Below are 21,429 nucleotides of genomic sequence, written 5' to 3'. Positions count from 1 at the left end.
TTAAGAAATTACTCACACATTAGTTACATTTCACATTTTTTGGAAAATGATCTACTGAAGTTAAAACAAGCAGTCTCAAATATTTCCGTGAAGGATTATTTTCATAACTAGTGGTCCATGTTAGATATTGTTAGTGGTACAAATTAAATTAATGTAGAATAATTCAGATGTGGAATATATAATTAAATTCTGACTTGCCAAACTATAGTGTGGGAAAGAAAACAATGAAACTAGTGGAAAAATAAAGGCATATGGATGAAGCATTATACTTGGTGCACATTGTAACTTTAAACATCGGAACAGTACATACTCAGTTTGGCTGTTAACATTGTAACATTAGCTTTGAACATTCTAACATTTTTGTAAATTATTTCTTCTGTATTTTTGTGCAATGGAAATAATATACCTTTCTAAGTAGGAAAAATGTCTTTAACAGTGATTTCTACTTTCAGTTTTGTGGTGTATTACCAAAACAGAGAAAATGCAAATCTGTTTGGACCTAATTACCAGTTGGTATCCCAGTATGGGCAATTGAACTGGTATATTTGATATCTTCTGAATTAGTTAGAGGACTCAGCTGTGGTGACTAAGTGGGTCACTCCACTCATTAATTGAGGGGCAACTGTTTAATATTGTCGGTTGTGCCACTTCACAGCCTGTCACTTTCCAACCTGCCTCCTGGCAATACAGCTCCGCAGGGAAGCCATCAGCCTTCTCATATTGGAATGATGTTCAAGAGACATGCGCTTAATTTGGGTAAAATGAATAAAAGCACAAAGAAAATTGTAAAGATGGGGGTGAAATTTAAAGCAATTTATTATCATACAAGATTATAGGACATTCCTGCTAGCTCTTTCTTTTATTGTGATATGCCCAGTTTTGCAAAAAAATACTGTACAAAATTGATCTTTTTCTTTAAAATCAAGAAATAATAAAATCTTAGCATTTTACTGTTATGGCCTTACAGTGGCAAGTTTTAATTTCAACTTTGTAGTAAATAAAGCCCTCAAGTGCCATTGCATAGCAGAAGAATCAGATGTTTTAAACATCCAGAATGTAATGTTAAATCTTAATTTTTGTGTTAAAATCACTGTATCGGTGCCCAGTGGAATACATTAGCCTAGTTTGAATCAGGCATTGTAACAGTAAATGTATGAAGACTTTATATTCTTGAATATCCATTTTATGTCTAACTGAATTATTGTATATACAAATTTGTCTTTGTTGATGAGTCTTAGTGGAAATACTTAATAAAACGTGATCCTTAATTATCTGATTTAATTAAAACAGGCCTGTCCACATCCTTGACAACCAGAGACCGGATTATGTTGTAGCAGTTTACACAGGGGCTGGATAACAAATAAACCATATCAAGTTTGTAACGTAGGAAGATCATTTAGAGAACAAATTAAAATGGACTTGGCCCTGTTGCACTCAACTCAATGTCATTTTTTCCTTTGACATCAGAAGAACTTTTGAATGTTGTATTTGATCAAACCCAGAGTATTAGGGAGCTTCTAAATATTAGTGGGAGAACCTTGCTCAGTTGAGGACGTCGGGTAACAGACATTACTGAGTATCTGCCATCCGTTCAGGAATGTCACAGATTGTAGATCATTTGTAAATAGGTCAAAGAATTTGCTAGTGGCACCTATTAGGCCTCCTCCAGCTCCAGCAGGACTCTAGTCTCAGGCAGGTGTGCTCTGCCAGGTAGGAGAGCATGGGGAAAGCAATGTGGACAAAATCCCAATCCCTAAAAGGAAAGGTACCTTGCAGGTTGAAATAGAGAACTGGCAAGAGCTCAGTAAATTGAACAGCCAAGCTATGAAATATATTGCTCTGTTTCTTCATCAGGTAAAATAAATATGAAATATTATTGCTGTTTGGCAGTGGCATTCCTTCACAGCCTCGAGGAATCCATGTTTCTCCCATTTTGAAGCTATCAAAAAAGTCAATTAAAGTTTCTTGAAGCAGCCTATTTCTCTTATTTGAAAGAAGCATTTGAAAACATCATAGTTAATTGATGTCAATTTCTCAATTGTGTTTTTGAGAAGAGATTGACAGTGAGAAATGCCTAATGCTTATTTTGAATTCAGGAATGCAGATGTGCTGTCAAATTAAGCATTAACACACATAGCGCTCATGTTATTCTTCAGTATTGTTTTGAATATATTAGGTACATGACCTTTGGAGTTGTTCACTCAAAACCAACGAACTGGTGATAGCTCAGTGGGACTCTTACTGCAGCATGCTCTACATTTTTCTAAAATGTCTCCATCCAAATAATTAAGGAACACGGCATATAGCTTGTGTCAGTAGCATCTTTAAAGAGTGCAGTTAATGAATTAGCTGCAAAACCAAAAAGAAATTAAAAAAAAAATAGAACCGTCAAACTTTATTCTCTGCCAGCTCCGCAATATGTTTCATTGTTGTTCACTGTAGCATTTTTTCCCTTGTGGCTAGGTGGTGAAATCAAGCTAGTGCGATTCTTCCACCATCTCAGTATCAGAGGTTGCATCCCATCACAGACTACAGTAACTTCCAGCTAATCATATATCTGGAAATGGCTTTTTAAAAAAATTTTTAGAGAGGTGGTAGAAAAGATGTAAGAAGCAGGTTTCAGAAGATGTTATATATGATTTCTCTTGCTTTAAGTTCTCTATGAAAAAAGCAGACTGTAACACTGCCTTGTGAAACTGGCAACAGTTCTAGTAGGAGCTGGGAAAGCTCTGAGAGTCCAGTGTGTGGAATAACTTGTTTTTTTCAGAGATGCCTGAATCATGACATGAAGCAAGTTGCAGATAGAAGGGATGAGTCTCTTTGGCTTTCTTGCTTGGAGGTGTTGTTTGTTCCCCGTCACATGAGTGTGAACAGGAATTTGTATAGCCTTCCTGTTCTGGAAAGAATACATAGAGTCCGGTAAAGACTTTTCTGCAGAATTGCTCTTCTAAAAGACAGTCAATGAAGAGTGGTGTCATTAGTTAGAATGCTAATAATGCCCAGGCACTAGTAGTTTGGGTCCTTGTCAGTCATCGGCTATGAAATTACATGGGCATGGTTAAGGAAGAAGCTGTACAGTAGTTATGGTTCTTTGAATTATGATGTTATTTATGTTCTATGGCCTACTAGCATCAAGTCTTCAGAATACTTGGCTATTGCATCAAGACATCAAGGAGTCTGGGAGCCCTGCACATCATGCTCTTAGCCAGAAAACAGAACACTTGGAGCTGAAGTACAGACTGCAGCTTATGCTAGTGGCAGCCTGAATCCTCAGCCTTTCAGCTTCATCCACTTAGAATGCAAGAGAGCCATCAAATGTGAACATATTTATAATACATCTGAGAGGGCTGTTGTAGCTGTGAGGTAAATAAATGTTTCTTTCAGTGCTCCTGCTGAGTTTCTAACTAGTTTTAGACCAGAGGAGAGTATGTGGGTGCCGGAGCAAACCCAGGTAGAATTAGGTCACCTTCCTTCCTCTCTGTGCACGCACCTGTCTGTTGCCTCTTCATGTTATTTCAGCCTTGCTGCTCCCACTGTTACTAGTGCAGAGCTCGTGGAGGTTCAGTGGAGGTGCCCAGGTGAGCTCTTATGATAGCAGGTGAGCTCCCGTCCTGCTGCAAGAGCTGCAAATGGGCTGCACACAGGAGAAGTGACGCCTGGTAAAGCTGGCCACCCGCAAAGTGCTGTGAAATACTAGAAAGTGAGCCTACTGCGAGAAGATTTCTTCTTGTCATTATCTGTAATTAGAACAAGTGGGAGACTGTCAGTAAACATTTTCTTGTGGAATATGAATTTCAGGTTCATTGTTTTCTAATGGTGTTTTGCTACATGAGCCACTAGTTAGGGCCATATGTACTTGAATATCATGAGTGATGCTTTAAAAGGTAAAGCAGCGTATTCTGTACAGGAATGCTTGCTAAAGATGATGGAGTGTGGAGAAGAAGCTATGCATATTCCTCATGCAAGAGAATTTTTGTTACTAGAGACTGGTCAATCTGTGAAGCTAAATCCAGTTGTACTAAACGCTCCTTTCGTCAAGCTTTAAAATGAGAAAAACCTGCCTTGCATGCTTGCTTTTTGGGCTACAAGTTTCCTATCTTTAGCAGGTCATTGTGTGCTGGATTCTGGGCTAGTGTGTTTAAAATTATTAGGGCAGGTCCCTTATGGAATTCTTAAAACGTACTTCAGTGACCAGTTGTATCCACTGTGCTTTTGTTGTGGCTGTTGGCTATTCCTACACCTAACAGATGGCACTTGCTTAAACTGACGAGCTGTGGGATAGCCAAGCATTACTAATAAAACCTATCACATGTTAAACTTGACCTGACATTAATCAAGTTTTGAATGCTACAAATGATTCATGGATAATAATTAGTCTCTTGATCATATTAGTGAACATCAGTCTCACATTGCTGCCATTATCTGCTTTCATTCTTATAGGGAACAAATCCATTGCAGTAATTAGGTGTTTTTAATGTCTTTTGAGCCAAAATGTTCTGTATTATTAACTTGGCAAAGAGGCTATTTTTAGTCTTTCAGTATGATTGGTTTCAGAGCTTCTAGTAAATTAACAAACTGAAAGGCTTTCCACATATTTTATAAAAAGTATGTATTTTTTAATTTTATCAACTGAGACCATTCCCATGTGTCTTTATGCAGTCATTTGGTATAATTTTCATCGCAATATGATTCAGCTGTTGCCACAAATTACACAGTTCAAAATAGCGGTGATTTTGTTAAACAGATGAACCTTTGGAGTTTACTTTTACTCTTCTTGTTTAGTACTGAGTTATTGGTTAGCATCAAGTGCTTTCAACACATACGTATTCATACAGACAAAATAACATTTACAGCTTTTCTCTGTTTATATCCTGAATTAGAATCTTGAGTGGATGGCTTGTACGAATGCTAGGATTTTGAGCTTTAAGCATAATTTTTTTAAAGGATTTTCATGCAATTTGAATTATACACTGATTTTACATCCCAAGAGCATGAAATTTCTTTTTAAGTAATGAGCAAGTGAGAAGTTTATACTTTGTGTTCCTTATGCAGTTAGGGCAAAGTAGATCATTTCACTGGTTTACTGAAAATGTAGCTGTTATTCTTCAATATGTGTTGGTTCTTAATGAGCAAATAAAGCTTCTTTAAATAATTACTTCTTAAGGAGTTAAGCTTTTAATTTATTTTCTACAGTTTTTGATCCTACTCTTCCTTTATGCATATTTAAGACCATTAGCATGGACCAGGAAATATTTTGTAACTTCATGATTTTTTTTTTTTAGTATACTAGCTTAAAAATATTTAGTATCAGCTGTGGTTTTCTGACTGTACTCTCAGTTATCATGCTGCATTTCCTTTCTTGCCTCTTTGTTGCTGGTTTCCCAGCAAACAAAAATTGAAAATCTTTAAGATAAATATAGTCAAATACAATGAATAATTGAGGATCCATTATAGAATTGGACTTTACCCTGCTGTAAAGATACACTTTAATTAATACGTTAAATACTGGGTTTTACCTCATTTACTTGACATTATCATATTTTTATTAGGAAATGAGAATAATGCAAAAGAAAGCGGGTCATGTTAAACTGATTAAAAATCTGCTCTCCAACATTTTAATAGGTGTTTTGGAGGAAAACATGAAATCATATTAATGAGAGATGGATTACTAATGTTCTCATGAGGGAAGTAAATGTTGATGTTGAAATGCTACTTACAGCTTTTGGAATCACAGGGTACAAGCAGAAACATTTACTTGTATGGCTGTGTGCTAAGTCACACTCATGAGATCGTGGGCCGTGCTTTCGGGACCTTCATGGTTACTTGGAAGGAGCCGCTTTCAGTCAAGCAGCCAGTTGCAATGAGCCATCGGCTGGTGAAATTCTTCTTTGGCAAGTGCTCATGTATCCAGAGATCTCCTTGAAAGGAGACTCCTGTGGAGAACAGGGAGTGCATTTTTTTTTTCTGCTATGGCTATCCTGGAATATTCTGTCTAGTCTAGCTGGGAAGGTTTCAGCTGATGAAAAAAATGATAACTGAGTTTAGAAGAGACATTATTGAAATATTGAAAAGTTATATCTACTTCCTTGTGAAATGTTTGAAATGTGAAGCTAGTTCATTTTCCCAGTAAGCCTCTCAGAGGTCAACTTGATCAGTGTCTATTCAATAGAGGAACAAGGGAGAAAAGTTGAAGGAAGAAAAAAAAAATTGCTGAGAAATAGGCATTATTTTTTTAATTGTGCGTGCAATAGTTCATGGGAGCAACTTAACGAAGATTGTGGTTCTCCATCACAGCATGCTGTAACTTGAGACCGCACAATTTTCCAAAAAATTACTTGGCACTTGAGCTTATCACTTGAGGAGGAACTTAAATATGCATGAGAGGAGAGGATTTCATCTCAGCCTCATAGCTGTCTGAAAGTTAGTTTGAACTGGTGATGCAGGCTATGTCTGGTTTTGGGCAGGGAGGGAAGGAAGCAGTGGAACTGCCAGAGGTATGTCTTTGATCCTCTCCCATTGCCCCCCAAACTGTCAATTTACACTAGATTTGTTTAGGTCAGCTGTTTTACTTCAAATGCTAATGCTAGGTGAGGTGAACGGTGTCCTGAGTATGAAAAAGATAGAAGTCTGAGTGGCTTCAGTTTGAGGTTGGGTTGATTTTTTTTTTCTTTTTTAGTTTTTTCAATTTTTCAGAAGGTATGTGCTCCCTTTAATTCCCAAAGCCATGTATTCCCCAGAGTCACTAAAGACTGTTTCAAAAGTTTTACCATATATTTGTAGTAATTTCAGTCAACAAACCAAAACCAAAACTTCTCTTAACACTTTATTTTGGGCTCTATTTCTCTTAAAATGCAAATTAGCCAACTTTTGTTTGTGGAAAGTTTGAGATTTTGAGTTTTATTTTTAAATAATATCTGAAACTCCCCCCCCCCCCAGTATATAGTTACTCACATGCTGTTTGATGCTTTTTTGCTTAGAGACTGAAAGCAGCTGTTTAATTCTTGATACCTTCTCTGCTTTTAGAAACAAAACAAACCAAAAAAGAAATCATGCTGCAGGACAGGGGAAACTGGAAAGATTCTGGGGAGAAGGAAGGAGCAGAGACAACAACTGTAGCTTAGAGGGACCAGCTTCCCTCACCTGACATTAAGCTGCATTTGATAATATTTTCAAGCATTGCACAGTAGCCTGTGTATCATCTGGAAGGAAGCACAGACACCACAGACAGCATGTTTAATTCTTTTCTAGGAGGCCTCCTCTTCAAAATGTAATGTTTGAAAGCTGGAGTTTATAATGTTAGAAGTGTGGATGACGGCTGCATCATTGCCTGTTACTGTTTAATTGATTTATTTTGGGAAACGTGATAGTCGGGATCAGTCTGAGCCAGACTATTTTTGCATTATTTTAACTTAACTGAACTTAAAATAGAAGTCATTCTGTGGGATTTCTGATGTCATTCAAAAACAGGTTTTCTGAAGATACTATGAGGTAGTTTATTCTCAATATATTTTTCTTTTACCCATAACAAGGAGCATCCAGATTTCAGTTCTGATTTTTAAGCAGAATAGTTTTGTTAAGCAGGGTTTTAGGTTTTTTTGTGTTTTATTTGTTTGTTTTAAACTTAAATCCAGGGAGGCTACCCAATAGAAATACTGGTTCTGTTACACAGACCTTCAGCTGGATTTGTGATTCATAGATCCTTTCTTCAGAGACTACTGTGTGTAGTAAATAGAGATGAATTTTTTTGTCTTGTGAGTTAGCAAAAATATGGTGAAAACACTTCTCACAGACACATTAAATTCAGGTAGGTTTTATTGAGTGTTGTTAAACATTTGTACCTCCCACTTGGATGTAAAACTTTTTCTGGGATGTCTTAAATACATCAGCAACGAGTATTAAATAATTTTTATATTGAACTCAGATAATTAAGATCTCATGAAAGAGTGTGTATGGAGATGAGTCAGGGCTATTGAGAAGGTTGTCATGTAAAAATAGAAAAACACAGAAACTGGCAAGCAAGATGAAACAAATTCGTGTAAAAATAAAACAGGAGTGATACCCTGTTTTAAAAGCAGGATAGTCCATCTCTTTTAGCAGAGTGCAAGGAAAGAGCCAGAATAATTGTTTCCTTTTAAAAAAGGTGGTTATCAGTGCTGGTAACTTCTGAATCTTTTTCTGAAGACTGTATAATAAGTTTAAAGAATCTGCAATATCTGTAGAGATTTATGAGCCCATGTCTGTAAAACCTGACAGCTGTCAGGGTGTGAGAATTACTTTGTAGTCTGATGGTGAGGGCTGTCATCATCAGAGGAAGGGATTGTCCTGTGAGTTGGGCCGAAATCTAAGTCAGTGAAGATGCTGGCTCTGTGAAGTTAGGAATGACACTATGCTCATGTCTGAAGGTGGTTTACATTCTAGTTAACTGACAATTTGATTGGTAGTTTATTTGTAACTAATACTTTTGAGTAAAATATGTTCCCTTTCGCAGCTTTTGCTGTGGAGTGACCAGGTAGATGATCAGTAATTTGAAGGTGGCTCTGAAAAACTGCTTAGGGACTGGTGCAGGCAGAGTTGCTGTACCTTGACTTGAAACTGAATGAAGCTTATAGCAGTTCTGAAATTGGAAAAGCAAGGAAAATGGATGTGTATTTCTCTTGTGTTATAAAATGCAAAGGGACTTTTTTTTTCTCTATCTCCAAGTATTTCACTAGGCTAACAAGTGGTATCAGTTTTGAATCAGAAATATGGACAAAATGGTTAGGAATTTTTGCATATTGTGACATAGCAGATTGATAATAGTTGCATGCAAGGACCTTAGCCAAATTATTTTGTAGAAAGTCAATATGACTTTGCAGAGACATTATTATGTTTTGGAATCTGCATAACTCTCACAGGCATGTTGTGGTTTCATGAGGTTTTTTTGTAAGGGGAAGGAAAAGGCACAGTATTACCTACTGGACTTATTTATTTTATGAATAAAGTGACATCTGAAAACTCGTCAGAATCATGTGGCCTCAGAATTACAGAAACATTAATAAAACCTACTAGCGTTATGTGAAATCTGTATGCACCAAAATTTTCTCCTCCTCTTGCTGGAGGGGCCAAGTGGTTTCTTCATTGATAAGTATAGAGAGATCTCCTAAGCCTGATTTTTCAATTATCCGCTCAAGAAACTCTGCTGACTGGTTCAGTGTTTTAGCGAAATCAGCTTCAGCAGGTTATTAGTGCTGCTTTTGGTGGCATACTGCGGCTCCTCAGCTCAGTGGTTAAAGAACAAGGAGAAATCCTTTTCCTCGTCGTACAGCTCCACTCATTCCATGCGATTATACCATTCTTTGCTTTAGAGGGATATTATTAGATGTAGCAATAATTTTTAATTTGATTTAGTTACAAAGTAAGAAAGGAAAAGTTTTAAATAATAAACTGTAGTATGAGTATGTGGTTTATTGCAATGTTCACAGGGAAGCAGGAAGCTCCAAGAAGTAAACAAAGGGGTTCACAGGTGGAAATAGATGCAACGAGGCTACAAGGAATAGCATGCTAGAAGAATTGGCTTGCATGCATCATTTACCCATCTTTTATAAAATGTCATTGAGATGCATTGCAATTTATCTGATCTCTGGCAGTCATCCCAGTCAAGCAGGTGTGCCATTTATCATGGTGCCGATTAAAAAAGACCGTACTGTTCAAGTTAATTAGAAATTTTAATATGTGTGGAAAATTGAACATCATTTTTTAAAAGAGGAACCATGATATCTGCATTTTAAGTTCATAAACATAAAAACCTTATATCAACTATATTTTTAGTGTCAAAAATATTTGCTTATATGTCAAACATTCCTTTTCTGCTCATTCTCCTGTCATTCCAAACTTTCTGCAGTATTCAATGGGTACATTCACTGACAACCTCTAAATAGTTTAATTCTCAAGAAAGTGTGTATGGGAAGAAGCTCAGAGAAAATTTCCATTCCCTCCTTCCCACCTCACTCCCCCTCCCCCAAATTGCTAATCCTTTCTAGAAAAAATTCTTTTCTAGAATGTTATCATTTAAATACTTGTAATGGACCTAATGAGAATGAAAGCAGAATAACTGAGAATGAAAGCAGAATAACTGGGAGCACAAAGAGGTTTAGTTATCTGTTGAATCTCGTTCTGGTTTTAAAATTCTTTTATCTTTGATATCTAATTGACATTTGGTAGGAGATGTCTTAATAAGAATACTGTGGACCTCCAAAATGAGAACAAGTTCAAATCTGGAACTGGATGTCAGGTTGCTAAGAGGGATTCCCTTGCATTTTATAATTCCAGTGGAGTAGTGAGTAAAAAGGAATACCAGGATTATTTTTTTTTAAATGGTAAATTTTGAATTTACATTTTCCCTCCATTTATGAAGTCGTAATAGTGCTTTAATGTAGTTTAACTACATGTAGACCAGAGTGGAGACAGCTACAGGTAAAACAGTGCATGATAATAATTTTATGCTTTACCTGGGTGAGTCACACACTCCAAATTAAAAGATTGTTTCTATATTCTTAAGTTTTATTTTGGGAAAGGGTAAGTAATGCCATTTATGTAAGCTCCAACACTGAGGTAGCCATGTCCTCAAATTCCTTTAAGAACTTCAGATAAGCAGAAACGGACATGATTGGTTTCTGTTCACCAATTTGATTAGTGCCTTTTAATAAGATAGCTAGAAATGTATAGTCTCAGCTAATTTGAAGTTTGTCTTTTATTTTTAAAGGTGTAGGTTTTTGTATTTGGAGAAAGTTTTTTTGGTACTTGAATTTAATGAAATCTTTTCCATGTGTTTTTGCAAATATCAAGTGTATCCTTATTATGGATTTCTCACTGGCCTGTCGGTTTTGGAACTGTGCAGGAACCTTGCAAGGGATCCACAGAAGGTTTAGCTTGTGTAGAAATTTTTAACATTTTTTTTTTAAACTTTTTAACATTTGGTTAAATATTTGCCACTGTACTCATTTTTCTGCTGAAGCAAAGATTAACAATGAACTTCTGAAAGAATTGTGGATTATTTTTTTTTTCCTATTTGGTATAGACATCTGGTAAAGGATCGTGAGCCTCAGTTGTAAATTTCAAAATCATAACAGGTAAATGCAAGCTACAACTTCACATTCCAAGTCTGGGCTTTCTGTACTGAAAAATAGTGTGTCGCTGGATGATTGCTTACTCAGAATCAAATATTCTTAAAGTATTTTACCACTTGAGAGTACTCTCATAGAGTGTGTTTTTCAATTAAATTGTATCTAGAAGTTGAATAGTGAAAGCTGTGTTTGTAGATGCAGTTTTAAGCACAAATATGCTAATGACTGCGGATAAGGAAAAAAGCTAGGGTTTTTTATAGCAAAATGATCAGTTATTCTGTGCAGACATCTACAAGTTTAAATGAAATATAATGTTATATTATTATTGTTTAAAATATTTGGCCACCAGGCTTTTAATCCATTTTAAGTGCATTGCTTTGGGTTGTACAGCCCATAGGAAGGTACAAATGTTAAGTCCCAACTCCTTTCATACTTTTGCCGTTTACTGAGGGCAGAGTTTGATACTTGATTTGAATAATTTAGTCAGTGGGTCATTGAGTTAAGTTGGACTATACAAAGGAAATGATACAAAATTAACAGTCTAGGCCAAAATGTTGCTTTTAAAACTGACTGATGTACTGAGTTCTGTATTTGCTAGGTTTTATGACCACGTGGTTACTTATACATCAAAATTTTTCAAATGGTACTAAAAGCACCTACAACTTCAGGATAGATTCTTCATCTCTACAGTAAAACATAAATTGAAATTAATAAAGAGGCATTTTGGTAATTCTAATTTTTGCTGTTACTTGAAAATAGTAGTTCTCACTGGTTATTTGCTTTTTCCTTAGGCAAGTCATAATTTAACATGGAAGTGTATTGTCAATTCTCATAACTGTCGACTAGCTGGTTTCATTAGTTTGTTTAGTTAGACGGTTTTTCTCCAATAAATACCATCTTGATGGATGTATTCACCTCCATATGGAATTCACAACCTTTGGAAAATGTAAAACAGAATATTCAAGATCCAAATTAATTCAGACAGTTGTTTTACAGTAGTGTAGCTATGTTACTGGGTTACGCCCTAGTTAGGGAGTCTGCGAAACATGAATTCTGAATGATGCCCTGAAATATTTTTCAGTACATATTTTCAATCTAAAGTAAGTGCTACTTGCATGTTAAAGTGGCAAATGTGTTTTTTAATTTTTCCACAAATGACTGTGGTGTCCTATATCAGAACTGATTTTTCTTCATCTTTTAGTGTATAGCATCATCTTTGTTTCTCAATATTTCTTTTTGAACAAAGGCTTTTTCCTTGAATAATACTGTAAGCGTTCACCTCCCTCAAACTTGTTTGAGCCTTCAGCGTCCTTTGTAAAAACTGCTAATTTGTTGAAGCTTTCTATGTTGACATTTCCCAAGCTCTAACATTAAACCATAAATAAGCCGTTTACTAGCAAATGATTGCAGTAGTAGCGTATAATCTGCTTTGATGTGCAGTCTTCTAAGTGAGATATTTCTCTATGGAAAAAAGATTTATTTTCCTTTTGTTCTACAGCTCCTGGAAGGAAGCTTTGCTAGAGAAGTTAGCCATGAAGTGGATGGACTGATATTTCAGCCTACAGGAGTAAGTAGTGTAAAAAAGGATTTTTCTCCCTTCACTCTCAAATGAAATTCTCACCCTCCTTCCCCACTCATCCCATCTACTACCTAATCTTTGTTTCGGTCAGGATTACTTTGCAGTGTTGGTTCTGATTTTTCCAGTTCCTCAGACTACTTAAATTCAACTAGTTGCAACCTAATTTGTAGTATGTGTGACTTCAGATTAATCCATGGTGGTAGTTTTCAGGAATCAGCTCATATTTTTTTTGGTGTGTGTACTATGATGTGCTGCTAAATAAGGAAGGATTTTTTCTGACTGCATGAGTTCTGTGAATCTTTCAGCCACTGATTTGAGCTCTGGGATTATTTTTCTTTCTCAAGGATGTTTCACACATTAAAATTTTAGTAAAATTTGTGACTTGTGTTGTTTTAGTGCAATTAAAGCATGATATATTCTTGAGCCATGTCTGGCAGTATAACGGTGTATGACTGGGGTGGGGAGAAGTCACCGGAATAACTGCATACAACCAGAAAAAATAATATAAATGGTTCTCAAGCAGGAAGGGTGGCTTTAAGGGAAGTCAGTAGCATGGCCTCGTCCATCCTACTACTGCTCCTGTTGACTCTGATACGATGGATACACTGCAATGTGTATTGTATATTGGCATAGATAGTGACTGTAACATCATCCATGCTGACTTTTTTCTTAGTTTGTAACACAAGGAATTGTTTTTGATTATTTCAAATTTGATGGATATTTCTACCCTTACAGTTACTCCCAGAAAACATTTGTATTTAGTTTTCCAGATAAAACATTTTTTTCTGGTCTGCTTCCTGTATTGTAGATCTTAGCAAGGGTGATGACACTCCCATCTGGAAATAAGATTAACCTTTGTTCTCTGTTGCAAGTTCTACATCAGCTAACCACAAAATAACTGAGCAATTAGACTACATACCCTTTTTTTTTTCCTTTTTTTCCTTAAATCTATAACTCTCAAATTCAAAGCAAAACTACTAGGGTAAAGAAAATTCATACTTTCATAAGAAGTCCTGATGATGTCTTAGAATATTGTTAAAATCTAAAGCAATTGTAAAGGCTTCTCAGAACTACTTTCCTGAATATTAGAGGTTAAGCTACGCAGAGTTAGTACAGCTAAATTTGAAATTACCTTTTCTACTTGAAATGAAATTACTGAAGAATGTGTCTCTTTGCTGTTGTTACAGGAAATTAATATCGGATATGTTTTGTGTTTCTAGAACTTGTATTTTCTGATTTAGCATACTTAGAAATTTATAACCCAACAAAAAACTCATTTTCTTGCATAAATGCTTATAAAGGTTTTTCATCTTTAAAATATGGGATATATTTGTTTAGTCTAACAAGTAACTAGCGATAGGACGAGAGGAAATGGCCTCAAGTTGCGGCAGGGGAGGTTTAGATTGGACATGAGGAAAAATGTCTTTACTGAAAGAGTGGTTAAACATTGGAAGAGGCTGCCCAGGGAAGTGGTGGAGTCACCATCCCTGGAAGTATTTAAAAGATGTGTAGATGAGGCGCTTAGGGTCATGGTTTAGTGGGCATGGTGGTGTTGGATTGGCAGTTGGACTCGATGATCTTAGAGGTCTTTTCCAACCTTAATGATTCTATATAACTTATATAAGTCTAATTTAATGTTCAAATTTCAGTATTATTTCAGGATTTATGGAATGTAAGTTTGTTGCATCTGTTATTAAACTGATTTTCCTAGATTAAGCAATGTGCAGTTTTCTCAATGGCTTTTGTAGTTGAGAAAATATAAATAATATATTTAGAGCAAAAGAAATTGTTGTAGACTTGTTAATTGGGAAATAAGTACTCAAGCTCATTAACGGAAAAGGGTGAAGCTGATATAGATAGCTGATATACTGCTTTTTTATTTTATGTGGTATAGAGGGCATAAATTAATAGGCAACAATACAAGGGCAACAGAGTATAACAATGCATAAATGATCCCTTGAGAATACTAACTGAAATAATTTTTGTATTATAGTTGCAGTTATATGTGTGATGTATTACATCTTTTCACAGAGAAAGATACCTATTGTTGATAAGGGTAGAGGCCTGAATTTTGGTCATCGTGAGACTTAAAGACCTTTATAAAACCAGTTTGTCTCAAGTGAAGAGATCAAGGCGTATCCAGAAGAAAACAACTCTTAAGCATTTTTATTGACATATTTGATCTTGCAGAAAAAGAGAGAGACAGAAATGATGCTGAGTTTTAGATCAGGGAAATTTAAGAACATCTTTTGGGAGCTCCTGAAATCTCATGTGCGTTTTGAGGAGAAGAAAAACAAGTTGACAGGAATTGGAGCGAAATCACAAAGAAGGATGAAGTTGCAGCAGAGGAGGATGAATGGAATGTGACCATTTACAGACAGGAAAAGTTTGGGGGAAAAATACCCACACTTTCCATACTTTCAATAGTTAAAGCAGAATGAAGAAGTTAACTATTTTATATAGAGAATGTTGAGCTTATTAGTTCAGTCTGCTTGAAAGTCTTTCCTGTGGTATTTTTTCCATTTACTCAGAGATGCTCCTCTTGATCTCTGGTCTTAGACACAGGCATCTAGGCCTGAGTATATGGATATATTCCCTGCTAGCTATAGGCAACACTGGTACTGCAAGTCGACACAGATGGAGAAAGAATATTTTGTTGTTTTGAAGTTTGGTTTAATTCTGACTTATAATAGAAATCAAAATACCCAAAATGATTTGTGAATAGTAATTATGCTTTTAGCTTCTAAGAGCTCTGGGTTTTCTCACTTTTCTCTTGGGTTTGAAAAGATTTGGCATCAAGTGCCTGTGAATTAGTTCAGTTTTGAGAAATCGGCATGCTTTAATGAAAAGGGATTTGTGAAAAAGTTTTAATACCAAATCTAGGGTTTCAGTTAGATATAATAGGGTTTATTTTCTTCTGTTAGTCTTATCTAAACTCATATTATGAATAGCAAGGTACTTGTACTGAAGCAGAAATTGTTTTGCACTGTGGCTGGTGATGGTAGAAACAACGTTGAGTAAGGAGATTGTTTTCTGCCTGTGCAGGTTAGTTTATTTTGCAAGGTCATGCTAACTGAGCATTATTATTCCTAACTAATTCACCAGTTACTTGAGTTACTTATATTGCTTATTGCCCAGGGTATACAAGTGCTTTAACTTCACAACGACAACTGAAAGGCAATGACTGGGGTCTCCCTTCTTCTTCCCCCTTCCTCCCTTTCCAGAGACTGAAAGCTTTCACAGATCATGAGAAGAGCATGTTTAGTGGAAGTGATGGAGGTTTTTGCCTTGTTTATAATTTAAGAATGCTTGTAGGTGATTTGATGTGATGTGTGCTTCATAGTGCCCCCCTGCGCACCCCCTGCATTAACCTGCCATTCTCTTAACAACTCCATGGTGAGAGACAAATATAAGACAATGTTTTCTTACTATTGTTTCTCTTCTTCCCTTTGTACTCTTTTCCTTTCCTCTTTTCCTTTCCATGCATCCTCTTTATCCAATAGCCCGTTTCCCACATTCCTTTTGATTTCCCTTTTATGTCGCTTCTCCCTAACGCTTCTTTTCCCTGCATCATTTTCTATCCATTTAAGATGCTACCGATATAACTCCCATACGGCTAAGTCAGCTCCATTCCATCTGATCAGCTTTCTGATCCCTCTACATGTAACAGGTTGGCAGAGCAGGGACCGAAGCTAAGTGCTAATTAGGAGGAGTGAAACAGGCCAGCAGGAAACTTCATGGACAGGTATGTTGCCCTGTGATCATGCCCCAGACAATGAGTGAATTAGTTTGCAGGTAAAAGCCAAACACCTTATTCATAGATTCTGAATGCTTGTTTAAAGATTGGAAGCTTCCAATCCTTTTTTCTAAAAGGTTACTTCAAAACAGCGAACAACTTCTTACATTTGTTTTAGAACACTTGCAGTTTGCCAACCTGTGTGTTTTTAATGGAAATCTCAAAAATGGCCTCTGATCTTCTGATGGCAGAATCAGCTCTCTGACCTATGCCCACTCATCAGTGAAACTACTTTTGTTATCTGCCTTGTAAATCATACCTTTGCTAGATATCTCAGACTGTCTAATTTTTATGCTAGCAATCTCTTAATAACCGACTTTCTTGCTGGCTAGAGCTATTATTTTCCCTTGCTTGGGAAAAGGATGTAGGAATTATTTTCTTACTTTAGCCACCTAAAAGAAGGCTTGCTGGCCATCAGTTAGGAAGGCCTAAGGACAGTTTTTGAGCATCTGTGGAAAGCTTGTATCAGAATTTATTCTCTTCTGTTCCATCTTTTTGCCTCCTGAGCTCTGTGATGTTTTTGCGTTGGCTCAGGCTGATTTCTGTTTGGTACTTCTCTGTGCTCTTATTTTGGATGAGGAATAAAGTCCAGTTGTGTGGGTTTGGGATTTTTCCAGGGAAGGAAGAAGGGCAGCTGCTGAGCTCTGTTCTTCTAAGGCAAATGTTATTTTAAAGAATGGCTGAATTATTTAACACATAACTCTCCATACTGAATACTAACAAAAAGCTTAGTCTTTAAAATGAGAGGAGAATAATGAACAGGTTTTTCATACTGACTAACATTGCATGAGTTTTTAATATACCTTCCTTCCCCTCCCTTGGCAGACTTAGTGGTGATCTGAAGTGCTTGGTTGCCTGTTAATTATTTGTGCTATTCCCATTGTATAATAGGCTGTGTTATTTTCTGTCATTGTAAAAGTTCATCCAAAATCACTGAAGTTAACACTGAATGAAATATCTCCAAAAAATACCACCAAATAAAATATCTCCAAAAGGCCATGTTTTGTTTCATTAAGCAGTGCCAGTTTCTCCTAAAAAATCCTATATAATTGGTAAGCCTTTTCTTCCGCAGTATACGTTTTGTTGAATCCTCTGTGAATTTTTAAACATACGCCAAGTCAGTTGCTGGCATATTGCTGAAGCTCAGACATCGTGTTTACCAGTGATGGGGCATCAGTTATTGTTAAATATTTCTACTGCAATAGAAGTAATGGCTTCATATAGGCTCAGATATAGTCTCAGTACCAAAGCTGATATATAAAGGCTTGGGAAGAATCATAGGATAACATAAATTTTTGCTTCTAACAAATATACAAGTTTCTGGATTTAGCTTTCTAATTTTCTGGTGATTCATATAAGATTTGGAGGCAATGGAATAGAATAGACTATTTCAGTTGGAAGGGACCTACAGCAATCATCTAGTCCAACTGCCTGACCACTTCAGGGCTGACCAAAAGTTAAAGCATGTTGTTAAGGGCATTGTCCAAATGCCCCTTAAACACTGACAGGCTTGGGTCATCGACCACCTTGCTAGGAAGGCTGTTCCAGTGTTTGACCACCCTCTCGGTAAAGAAATGCTTCCTAATGTCTAGTCTAAACTTCCCCTGGTGCAGCTTTGAACCATTCCCATGCATCCTATCACTAGATACGAGGGAGGAGAGATCAGCACCTCGATTCCCCAGCGTAGATCCTAAGATTGCCTGATTTTTTTTCTCTAGAGTTTGCAGCAGAAGAGAGGAGAATCTAGAGAGAATAATTTTCATCAGTCTTTGTGTTGACCCACACTACTAAAACCTTTCATGTATCTTTAGAATCTCTCATTGCTAAATGTGATTTCCTCTGCAAGAGGAATGTTCATGGCTGAATCTGTTACTAGTCAGGGGATGCTGTTGTCATGTCAGCGCGCACTTTTTGTGCTGTTGTAGGTTTTCCTTTAGCAGAGAACTTGCTGTCAATCTCCTGAAATGCCACGGAGCTTTACAACTCTTTTCTGCCTATGAATAGTTGTTAATTTCCATGGCAATGTTCCTTGCAGTTCATCTCTTAAGTATCTAGTCATATCTCAAATATACCATTCTATCATAATGCTTTATGAACATACTCAAATTTAATAGCAATGTGCAGTATTTCCTTGAGAGTTTTTCTGTGACTATACAAGTAAAATTTTTATACCAATTCAAGTTTGTCTTTGCTATCTTGAGCTGATTTTCCAAAAAAGGTAGAAAACAAATCACAACACTAGAAAATTAAGAAAAAATAACAAAAGAAATGCTAACTTAAATACCAATAAGTAAGGTCTAATTAAATTAATTAGAGCTCATTTAATTAAATTGTTAGACTCCTAGATAAAAGTGCCCTGATTTTTGAACATAGTAGATTTTTATGATTTCCACTTACTTTCCAAGAACCTGAGATAATTGACACCTCAGGAAATTTGACATTTCTTACAGGTACAAACTTCTAGCGTCCACACTTGACAAAAGATGGCCAAAAAGGGCGGGGGGGAAGTTATGCTCATTTTTAACTCTGAATATAGTAAGGTAATGGTGTAGCAAAAGCTTTCCTTGTTTAACTTTCTGCTGCTGGTCCTCTAGTACATTTACACATGCAAATGTATACGCTATTTGCCAAAATTGTTTAACCTGACTTCCTTTTTATGTCTGCCTGAATAGATGTCAGTGCCTTGAGTCTGATTACCTAAGGAAAGTGTTAGTTCTAATTGGTATGTTATCTCATTTGTTTGCTTATGACCTATACCATCTGACGTTCTCTGATTTCTCAGGCAATGAATTGCATTTATGGGAGCTATCTAAATAGGTTCTTGAACTTCTGTTATGCAGTTTAATCATCCTGCCTGCCAATGGCATTAGGCAGGAAAGATGTTTCTTACGTTTTACGTTATGTGTACTAGTCATCCTCAGGATCATCACTTGACATTAATATGGTGGTGTCTGTGTGTGTGTTGTTTAGGAGAAGAAAAAAATGCTTTTTCTGGATGCTAGTGTTCTAAATGTTGGGAAGATAAAGATGTATTTTGTATTGGGATAGACAGAATCATCATTCATAAAGGCTTTCAAATACGATTTTTGCATAGCTGCTTTGTCTCAAAGCTAAATGCCAAGGAGCTTGTTGAGCACACTTGCTACTGTGCTTCCAGCTATTGCAGATTGCACGTACTTTCTAGCTAAAAGAAATAAATGTTAGGAATATATATTGTAAATGTGATATTCAGGTGAGAATACCAAAGCAATTGTTCAGCTTCTGCAAAGCGTACCTGCTTTTAAGAAAGTAAGCCTGTATTCCACAAATTAGGTTAATTTATATGCGTGGTGGATCAGCTTTGAAAACCAAATCTCTCTATGGCTGGATAAGGAAGTCTAGGAGAGGTTCTGCTTTGAATCAGTGAGAACTCTTTACCAAATCATGCGAGTAGTTGATTAAGCTCTTGATCTTTAACATAGGCTGCCATTAATGAAGTGGTCAGTTGTCTCCATGGCAGTGTTCCTACTCATCCTGAACTTTACAACAGTCTTTCCAGGACTGAGGAGTTGGTAGATCAGGAGTGACTTGGAAACTGGAAGATATTGTGGAAAGTATTTTATTAACACTCTTTTCTTCGGATCCCAGAATAGTTATCAACAGAATGCCTCACGTATGATTCATCTATACTCTTTCTATCAAACTGAAAAGATTTAGGAAAATGTCTTGAAGAACTACCTTGTTGCAAATGTTTTCTCCCAGTACTTTCTCCTGTGCGTGCCAGAACAAGACAGCCAACAGACCTCTTAAGTTTCCATGAAGATCCTTCATGAAATGTTCTTATTTTTTCTTAGTCAGGGGCACAGCAGTAAAGCAAAAATAGTGGTTTGTATCAGGATAAGGCAGAATATTTAGCTAGATATTCATCCTGCTGTTTCAGTGTAAGCAGTAACCCAGCATTTCAGGAAGATGACATATATACTTAAGGTTTGGGAAAACAGGGTTGTTTTCAGAGGAGTATCAACACTTGCATTGTGGTATCTGGATAGCCAAAACGGTTAATGTAAAACCACTTTCTTTAAAAAGTAGAATGGTTTATTTTACATTACTGTGTTATTCATAGTTTGAAATGTTTACTGGGTCACTGTTCTTATAAATAGTAAATTTGAAAATGGAGGATCAATATCACAATTGGGTAACTGAATTTTTGTTCTTATCAAAATATGTCTTTTAGTTGCTAGCAGGTATTATCAGGTAAATCTTTGAAGGTAACTGTGTATATTTGGTGACAACACATTTAAAGTAATCATATGCACTGTACTGTGCAGAACACAGTATGCTCTGCAAGGCTCAGAGGTGCCTGAGGAATAATATTCTGTATCGAGGAGGTACAACAGAACACAGATGTGATAATTCGATCTCATTTTGGCTGCCAGTAACTTTTGTTTCAGTTGTAATTGTACTCCCTGTTCCATTCATCAGCTCTCCTAGTCTTTGACATTCCCAAAATGGTGAACCAAGTCCATTAACATACGATTAAAAATGGAAGTCTTGAGCTTGATATGAAAGCTATAAATTGCTTTTAAGAAAATTCCATTGTCTTCCACTGACATGCATGCTGAATAATTTAGATGTGATTGTATCATACAGGTTATACTCTTCTAAGTGCAGAGTTAGGAGGGCGGTGCCGGACTTCATGCCATAACCGTAGAAGTCAGAGATAAAAAAACGATGAAAACTACTTACATAATTGCTGTGGATATTCCTAAAGCAAAAGCTGATTTTTTCTTAATGCTGCTAGTTGCGTTTCTGAAATGAAATTCTCTTCTTCTCCATGTTACTCTAGAAGCTTTCCACTGAGACAGAGGAATGTACAACTGCAACATACCTGCTGGTTCGTTCCGAAAGGGGAAAATGAATAGAAGTCTTAGCTGGAAATATCCCAGATTTCCAAAATGCAGATATTCTGTGCA

At 36.4% G+C, this 21,429-nt stretch overlaps 1 protein-coding gene across 3 annotated transcripts in view; it reads left to right on the top strand.

Moving 5' to 3' along the window:
* The window catches only part of RNGTT (RNA guanylyltransferase and 5'-phosphatase), a 191,278-nt gene that overhangs the window by 84,846 nt on the left and 85,003 nt on the right, over nt 1-21,429 (top strand). For 2 of the 3 annotated variants that reach the window (XM_076333210.1, XM_076333212.1), the window contains exon 12: nt 12,601-12,669. The exons of the other annotated variant lie outside the window; for it this stretch is intronic. In XM_076333210.1, the coding sequence (XP_076189325.1) occupies nt 12,601-12,669 (69 nt within the window). The remainder of the gene's footprint in view (nt 1-12,600; nt 12,670-21,429) is intronic. 3 annotated transcript variants of the gene reach the window in all.

This window comes from Aptenodytes patagonicus, chromosome 3, assembly GCF_965638725.1.
Source record: "Aptenodytes patagonicus chromosome 3, bAptPat1.pri.cur, whole genome shotgun sequence".
Lineage (NCBI taxonomy): Eukaryota > Metazoa > Chordata > Aves > Sphenisciformes > Spheniscidae > Aptenodytes > Aptenodytes patagonicus.
Note: the sequence above shows the minus strand (reverse complement) of the source record. Positions and strands in the feature narration are given on the sequence as shown.